General features: G+C 33.9%; 1 protein-coding gene across 1 annotated transcript; it reads right to left on the bottom strand.

Moving 5' to 3' along the window:
* Nucleotides 1-671: 671 nt before the first annotated feature.
* Nucleotides 672-2,587, bottom strand: LOC149421299 (BOS complex subunit TMEM147). Its single transcript, XM_089635463.1, has 4 exons — nt 2,402-2,587; nt 2,162-2,303; nt 1,923-2,045; nt 672-1,243 (listed from the first exon to the last, which is right to left on the bottom strand). Exons 1-4 carry the CDS (start codon nt 2,476-2,478, stop codon nt 893-895), a joined length of 693 nt encoding a protein of 230 aa, XP_089491589.1. The 5' UTR covers nt 2,479-2,587; the 3' UTR covers nt 672-892.
* Nucleotides 2,588-9,081: the final 6,494 nt, after the last annotated feature.

The raw sequence follows: 9,081 nt of genomic DNA, 5'->3' as shown, positions 1-9,081 counted from the left end.
TTTATAAGCCTAGAAAAATAAAACATCAGGCCCATAAAAATAAGTGCATAATCCCCTACTTATGAACCCCTTTTCGGATACAGTTTTATTGTTTAACCTGTTGAAAACCAGAGCAAAAAATAGAAAAAATATTTAAGAACAAAAAAATCGAAAGTTTTATAAACCCAAGCGATGCCATTTTGTTTTTCATACATTCTTCGAAGCAGGTCAAAATCGCAACGCCAATTATTCTGAAAAAGGAAAATATTAGAATGCTTATGCTTGCATGTTCTCCAGAGACCCATCGGCATTCCACTGGTTAATGTGGCAAATTCAATTTTTTAAATTCAAAACATTTTAATATTTGTGCCTGAACTTCATAAAATAAAATAAAACATGCATTTTGGCTGTGTTTTTTTTTGCACAAATCAAAATAGGCAACGGGTTTTAAGTGAAAATTTCAAGTTTATTTTTAGTGCGTGATTTCACCCGATTCCGATTGTTACATGCTGAGGTGCATCGCCTTAAATGGGATTCTTTTCAATAGGTACTACAAAAAAAATTATATTTCGTAAGAAACCAGTTCAACTCCAACTATCAAAACATACATAAAATTTTATAAGAGTCGAAAAACATATTATGTAGGTACTTACAACTGAAGAAAAAAAATTGAAGTCTTGAACCAGAAGAAGAGATAGATGAACAAAAGTATACCCAGGGATAGTGGCAGATATAGCAGTTTTGCTTTCCTATGACGATATACTTAAAAGAAAATATATTAACCATACACACAATTTTTTAATAATAACATAACCAAAACAGTACATTCTAAACATTGTATTGAAAAATGTATAAATACCAACTTTTTACTTAATATAATAATAATATATTAGTTTTACACAGCTATAATGACTTAGAAAATGCCTAGTTTCTGGGCCAAGCCAGCGTAAATGTGTAACGTTGTGGCGGCCAGGAATAGGGTGACCACAGCCTTGAGCATGAGTCCTGCCCAGGGCCCGGATCCTAGCAGCGTGAGGAAGGCCTCAAGCAGCAGGCCCTTATAGGGGGTGAGCACCAGCATGGCGATGACGGCCGGCACTAGCTTGCGGTTGAGGTCGTGGCGGCCCCACAGCCAGACCAGGGTCGCCGTGGTGACATGCTGGACCAAGGCGATGTTGGACTCAAAGCACTTCTGGATGTATTTCCAGTCAAATTCGGCCCCCCTCGCGCCAAACCACAACAGCAGGGCTCTCGTGAGAATAACCTGAAATGGAAGAAAGTTTTTGATTATTATCAGCATTTATTTTCTATACTTTTAATTGCATATCAGATTCTATATCCAGACAGATGAGACCATCGCAAATTGTTTCGATTTTGATTACGGGAAATTAAGACACCACGTTGGATTTTTTCTCAAATACGTTCATTAAATTACGATTTTTGATTGCAGACTGCAATACGCATAGTTTTAAGTTTCTGTTGCCTGGATCTATGAAATATATCAGTGAGAACAGGTTTAAATATAGAATAGAAACCCAACTCAACTCAACACAACTTCAACTGTCGTTTTATAAACAGACCATAGAACCAGATCCAGTGGGAACACAGCATTACTTGAATTTGACAGTAATACATTTCTATCTAAGAGATAAAATCATACTTCATAAAAATTATGGGTTTTTTGTTTTTGTGAATTATTATAATATGTAATTTGGGCTATTGCTACTTTTAATACGATATGGTAAAAAGGGTGCACCAGAATTATGGATATTTTTTTGTAGGAAAAGGTAATATGTACTTAATCACTGAAGAAAACATTGGCAACTCTAAAAAGAAAATTGAAACAGAAAAGGGTAATGTTGCATCTAGGAATTGAATTCAGGACCTCAGCCTTATCGGGATATTATGAGAATATATATTATGTGAGCTCTACTGTGACCTACCTCAGCACCGGCCCATCCAATTCCAGCCGTCAGCACTTTGGAGTGGCCCTTTCCAGGAATGCCAGCCAATACAATATATAGGCCAACTAGGTCTGCGATATCAATGGTTGACTTCAAAAATTCCTACAAATAAAACATGAACATGAGAAATCTAACCACGGATTTGAACAACATAATTATTAAATAAAATATCGAAGCATTATAAGAACATCAGTTTAACCTTGCTTTTAGTGACTTACCCCTAAAAAGTCCTCACCCGTAGAAACATTTTCTCCATCGGTATCAGGGAAGAACGTCGCCAAAACAAGCATTTTACATAGCTGGGTAAACACGTATATTCCTCCGGCTTGTATACATTTCCAGAATGCACCATACTCGGACCTAATAATATTAGTTAATTTAATTAATGTAATTCCGATTTCTCATGGTACATTATAAGCCCTACAATAAAATTATGAGTACAAGTAGAATCAACTTACAACCCAGAATACTTGTATGCCATCCAATATGGAACATAAACTAATGCCAAACAGTTTCCAAAGTGATATAACGTCATTTTAATTGATATTTCTTCAATTTATGTGAGAAATTAACCTAGTAGATTGACGGAAGATATAAAATACCGTGCAATGGACTTCGAAATGACAGCAAAGGCTGCCAACAGCGCAAAATGACTTATTGTGACACAAGCTTTGTAGGTTAGTACTAAATTTGACTTAAATTGAATAAATAATATATGTCTGTTTTAACTTCAAGTTGCTGTTATAAAATTGTTAACAAATAAAATACAACCTTCCTTTTAATATTTAGCATAAAAAAGTGCTCCACGATTTAATAAATTTGTTTGTTAACATTCATGTTGTTACGTATTTTTGTTGTATGGCAGCACTACACACACACTCCTTTTTTTCAAAATGTTATGAATGTATTGAACTTCCTTATGTATGTGTAACTCTTTTTGTAAAAAAGGCAAGGGGTTGTTGAGTCAATAAAAAAGGGTTGCAAAATTATAAAAGGGTAAAAAGGTTACCCCTTGCATTTAATATGTTGCAAGCGAGATAGAAACAACAGATGCATATCATTTATTACACACACTTCATTGCAAAAAAGTCAAATAAGCTATTTAAAACATGAAATTATTCACTGAAACAAAAAATACATTCCTAATCTAGCAGAGGTTATAGATATTACTTCACAACTGAAATAATGAAGTAATTGCACTTGAAAAGTGAGACGGAAAATGTTCCCTGCATCCCTTTAAAAGTATTTTAAAAAGGGAATGGTAAAAAACACCACCCTTTGCATCTCAAATGTATTATATATGTGTTGGTATAGTTCAAAGTATGGAAGGGTTGGAGACAGCACTTTGTATGAATACACACAAGCGTGAGTAGGACAAAACGGTTTCAGTCCCGCTCCAAATCGTCCCGTCGGAAGGTCTCCCCAACATCCAAGGAATATCTAACGTAGGAAACAGTTCACCCTCAGCCTTGGTTGGGGGAAGTCATCTGCATATTGGATTTAGATAATGTGCAAGGCTGATTTAAATATTTACCTTTTCATTTTTCTTGAGAAATTATAAGTTTAACAGCTTACATAAAAATATTTGAAATAAGCAGTAAATTTCTTCAAATGATTTTTGTGAAGGGTAGACATATTTATTTTTCTCTGAAACAATTGATTCCTAAGTTCCAACAATTTAAAAATATAATATTATTAAAAATCTTTCTTGCTAATAAACGATCAAAATGTTTTTTAATAAAATGATTTGTTCAAATTCAATTAATCTTGGGAAATAATTACAGTGAGTGCCTATTATGGAACTTTATCATTTTATGGACGGATTACCTAACTACATTTTTACAAACACATCAATATGTAAGTATTTTGTTACAATAATAAATGTAATTTTAAATAAATTAAATCCTAAATCAATTTTAATGAATTTTTAGGCATTTCAAGAATGAAATTGTTTATTTTTTTAATATATTTGTCCAGTTCGATTCCAACTAGTTTTGGATAATAATTCAAACTCATAAATTGTTTCCAATTTTAAGAAACGTTGGGAGTAAGATTATTGATTTATAACCAAACTCTTGGCATTCACAAATTGATTATTAAAACTAAGTATCCGTTACTCTCAGTGGCAGACAGAAAAAAACGTAACACACCACTCTGTCCTGGCCTCTGGCACAAAATCATTGCTTCATATCCAAATCATTGAATTCTTTGCTGTTTTCCTGCGTTTATGAGAAATATTGAATCTCTTAAACTATTTTCATGGTTCGCTAACTTGACGGCCCTAATATTGTATTAATTACATAACCATATTATTTATTAATTTGTTTTCAACATTCTGTTTGCTTTTAGATACTCTTATTGAAATATTATTTTTTGAGCATTTATTAAAACCTACATAACACAATATAAATAAAGCGGAGATGATTAACCATGGTTCCTGCGAGAACTAAGGCCATAGGCCCATAATACCATCTTCCATCTAATTTCATTCCTTTAACAGTAAACCGGTCCCTTTAATGAAGTTCATCAGGGTTGTCATTAGATATTTGGCCACGTTTCCTGGTTCCACATGTCTCTTCCCAGGTAACTAAGCCTCATTCCCATTAGGGCGGGACATTGGCACCATAAGTGAATTATTGTAGTCTCTTCATACTTCTCACTTTTCCTACATCTATCGGTGTTATCCACTACCAGCAGCTAAATGTGTCTCCTGAGGTGGCAGTGTCCCGTTAGTAGTCTTACGAGTAAAAAATCTGCATAAAAGTAGCAAACTGCAATGAAATACTTAAAGAGAGTGGTACAAGAATGTCTTCAGGTAGGTACTTGGGATTCATTGAACTTTGAAATAATTATTAGTGTACATACTTTTAAATACATCGAAAAAATATATTTTATTATGGTTCTGCGTGGAAAGCAAACTCACAACTTACAAAAAAATAGTCTGATTTATATCATAGTATATTAAACCATGTAGGAAGATTTGTAGAAAGAAAGTAAGTAAAAATAAATTTTGAGACTATGTAAGAACTTGTAATTGAAAAAAGAAAATTATTTTGAACTAACCAGAAGGTAGGTACTTTTCAATTTCGTTCAAGTTTTGATATTCTTTATTCGAAAACTTTTTTCTTATTTAACAATTGAACCAAAGTATGGAACAAACAATTTGGCCGCAGTGGGCAATATTTAAAAGTGGGTGGTTTGTCACACTTTTTGACCATTTAATGGTATTTCAAAGCACTGCAGTTCATTAAAGAAGTGACTTTGTGAGCTGAAAGTAGTTGCATACAGCAAAATCAGTGCAATTATTATGTCAGTGCTCACTATTTACAACTTTTGAGAGAGTCATGCAAATTAATTTTCTTCAAAACTAGCTGAAGTCTCCAACGTTGTCAGGGCTTTATGCAGAGTTTTATAATTCAGATGTAGACAGTAATTATTTTCCTCTTATTTTGAATGTCAAGTGTGCAAAATTTAAACAAGAAGTATTAAAATTCTGCCTTAAGGCACGGGAAAAGGTGTGGTTTTATGGTTTTTCAAAATCTCACGTAGACAGTGACCTTTCTCTTGTTTTGTCAAGTGTGCATAATTTCATTAATCTCCGAATAAAACTAGATTTTTACAAAAATCAAATCCACGCCGCCTGCCACAGACACTCTTCTTTATATAAATAGATTTCTGCTTCATGGATGAAGGAATGCGTAGACAAAACCTCAAAAGCATTCAACGCATTCGGTGTTATTGGTAGCCTTGTACATTTAAAGGCCAAGACCATTAGGGTCCACAGGAAAAAATATAGTATAAGCTTATATGGAAACGGTTTTAACAATAATAGGTATGTAAAAATGCCTCATACATAAATTCCATAGGGAAAATACTTAACTTCGTTATGATTTCAGTTAATTCTAGAAGCAATTATTACTTAATTATTGAAGACAGTATTAGCGATTTCTAAACGAAAATCTGAAACAGAAAAATCAGAAAAGGATACGGTCACATCTAGGACTCGAACCCAGGACCCTTGTCTTTCCGGGACACCGCTCTACCACTGAGCTAATGGGACCCTATCCCCCTCGGTCACTTTTAACTGTATCATACTTCGAATAAGAACTACCAACATTGTCTTCATTTTTTCACCGCACATTTTTATTGGCAACTATCTTTATGTATGATCGCAAGATTCAACCCGAACTAAATGCAATCTAGACAGCGTCGTTTTTAGATGAACCTATCTTATTTTTTTAATTTTTAATGTGCGACATCTATTGACTTTTCTGCAAGTCTAGAATGAATATTTATTTTTCGGAATAACTTTTTCTGTTTCAGATTTTCGTTTAGAAATCGCTAATATTGTCTTCAATAATTAAATATTACAATTTGAGGTTTTAATCAATAAAGTTATTCCGAAAAATAAATAGCAATTATTACATTGGCTTATGGAGAGATAGAAAATATCAATGCATCTGTATATTGAATCCCGCTCTTCGGGTTATAAGTTTTGCTCTCCTTTGAACTCTTTTCTAGTCACCTCTTGAATTTTACTTACATTTATATCTGAATGTTGCATGTAGTTAGTTGTCGCATCTCTGCTTACTTCCAAGTATATCTCGAATGGTTATTACACTTATTTATATCAACATTTTATTTATTTTGTTGAAATACGTCCTGCCTAGCTCATAAAGCACTTAGACTGAGCAGTCTCATTATGTTCTCTCCCGTGTTTCACCTTATTCCGTTTACAGTAATAGCCTAGACCTTTTACATAAATATCACCTTGGTTATCATCCAACTCCACAACTTGGTTGCCCAGGTATCAGCGGTAAATGATTATGTTTTCAATCACTTCATATTTCCTACAGATGTTGGTATTTTGCACTTGCAACAAATGCAAATACAGTGGAACCTCTAAAAACGAGTTTAATTCATTCCAGAATCTTACTTGTTATGTGAAAAACTCGTTAAGTGAAACAATTTTTCCCATATAAATCAATGTAAAATACTATAATGCATTCCACGCCAAAAAAATTCTCCATTTATTTTTATTTTTAACGTTTATTCAAATTCAAATACATACACACATATAAATTGTTAAGGAGCGTAACATCCTGGAATGCGATTTCGATTTGCAAATAACAATAAAAAATCAAAATAACTATTTTATTATTTATGAATTTATGACAAATAATTCATGTTTTTTTTTACTAGAAAGCTGTCTATAGACATTTGTTTTTGCTGATGCTTCAAAATTTGGTGAAAATGTAACACATCATTATCATTGAATTCATTTGTAGAACGCATAGCCACCTCCTTATTAGGGTGATGCTTGTACGTACGTACAAGCATGTACGATGCAACAGTTTCCCATTTGTCTTATTACGCCAGAAGATTGTTGCTCTGGTACTTCCTCCTCCTCCACTAACAAACTCTCCTCCATAACTTCTTGCTGTGAAACACAATGCAACTCCATAAACTGTTCAGTGGTCATATCATGACTGTGCTCTTCCACAAGCTCATCAATGCCGCTGTTATCCACCTTCAGTCCTATGGTATTGGCCAAAGACACAATCTCGGTGACTGTAGACTCCATATGTACTCTTTCAAACCCCCTCAAAATCACATTCGACAACGCTCTTTGGCCAAATCTTCGTCCTAGCAGAAGTGAGGGTCCTCTTGGTAACCCCTTCGTACGCCTTGTCAATCATCTTGAGGCAAGTAACGATGTGAAAGTTATATTTCCAAAACTCTCTGAGAGTGAGACTTGTTCCTTCGAACACCACAAAACAACACTCGAAGAGTGTTTTAGTGGAGAGTTGTTCTTAAAGTTAGAAATAATCTGCTGGTCCATAGGCTGGAGTAACAGAGTGGTGTTGCATCAATCTGCTTAATTTTATCATTATTCTTGAGGATAGTGCAATTCGTTGATGTAGACCGATTGAATGTGCTCGTTAGATCAGCCACACTCATACTTTGTTTTGGCTTTTCAATGATTTTAAGTTTTATTTCTACAGTTACTTTTATTCTCTTATGGCTGTCTTCTTTTGGTCTTTTCTTCAGGGACATTTTTGCAAACTTTGCACAAAAAAAATACAAATAATGTCTGAACACAAGTTTGGAAAAATGTGTGCGACACTAACGTGCTAGCAAAACGAGTGCTAACCAGAGACTGACACACTGGTGCAGAAGTCCCAGCTCACATGTAATTGACGTGAAGATGGGACTTGCCCTTTCTTCGTCACTTGTTATGCGAAATGTCGCTTGTTATGGGAGCTTTTTTTCATCATCTATTTTGCTCGTCATGCGAATTACTCGTTATAAGAGGTGCTCGTTATGAGAGGTTCCACTGTATATGTCTCCTTAGACGGCAGTGTCGTGTTAATAGTCTCAGTGAATTTCAATCCGCCTTGAAAAGTTGCCTGGTTCACTTTGGGTTTGGACCGTCCATGAGCACTGTAAATTGTATCATATTATTATCAGATAATTTATTCCGTTCCTTCCAGTGCTGGGATATTGGGATTGATTATTTGGCGTTTAGCAAAAGTTGAGTAGAGTTACTTCTTGGATCTCTATTGAGCTCATTCTTATAAGGTCGTTTGTTATTTACTGAACAGAACTAACTAACCTTTCTAATTTATGGCCACACTCATTTAAATTGCAAGCTTCATTGTTTACTGATAATTAATATAATATCAAATTAATTTTTTCTCATAATTTAGCCCCTGGAGTTCTTAAGGTTTGATGCAATGAATTTGATGATAAAACTTTCAGTACTACTATCGCCCTGGTGAAAGACCACCATTTATAATCTAAAAGTTACTTTTTTTTTTTTTTTTTTTTTTTTTATTTTAGCGACTATATAAAATAAATGTTACATACAAAATATAATGGTGAAATTAAGTATAAAATATTGTATTTCTTAGTCCTCCTCACTAGGGGGTCCTGTGCCGAGGCGGACTAAAGTTATTTAAATATGGTTTATTTGTCTTCTATGTCGTTTTTAGTGTCTTCTATGTCGTTTTTAGTGTCTTCTATGTCGTTTTTAGTGTCTTCTATATCGTTTTTAGTGTTTTCATTAGGGTTTTTTCATTGACCTCTTTCAGCCATATTTTTATTAATGATTTGTATTCATTAGGATTTTTTATTA

Source organism: Hesperophylax consimilis, chromosome 9, assembly GCF_061612785.1.
Source record: "Hesperophylax consimilis isolate HC1 chromosome 9, BYU_Hcon_1.0, whole genome shotgun sequence".
NCBI lineage: Eukaryota > Metazoa > Arthropoda > Insecta > Trichoptera > Limnephilidae > Hesperophylax > Hesperophylax consimilis.
The sequence above is the reverse complement of the archived record's forward strand: the minus strand, read 5'-3'. Positions and strand labels throughout refer to the sequence as shown.

Bases quoted from the DNA above. Each gene is read 5' to 3' on its own strand.
- LOC149421299 (XM_089635463.1), bottom strand. From the start codon at position 2,478: ATGACGTTATATCACTTTGGAAACTGTTTGGCATTAGTTTATGTTCCA. The intron at 2,046-2,161 runs GTAAGTCACTAA...TTTTATTTGTAG, and splicing joins CGGGTGAGGACTTTTTAGGG to GAATTTTTGAAGTCAACCAT. The intron at 1,244-1,922 runs GTAGGTCACAGT...CTTCCATTTCAG, and splicing joins TTGGATGGGCCGGTGCTGAG to GTTATTCTCACGAGAGCCCT.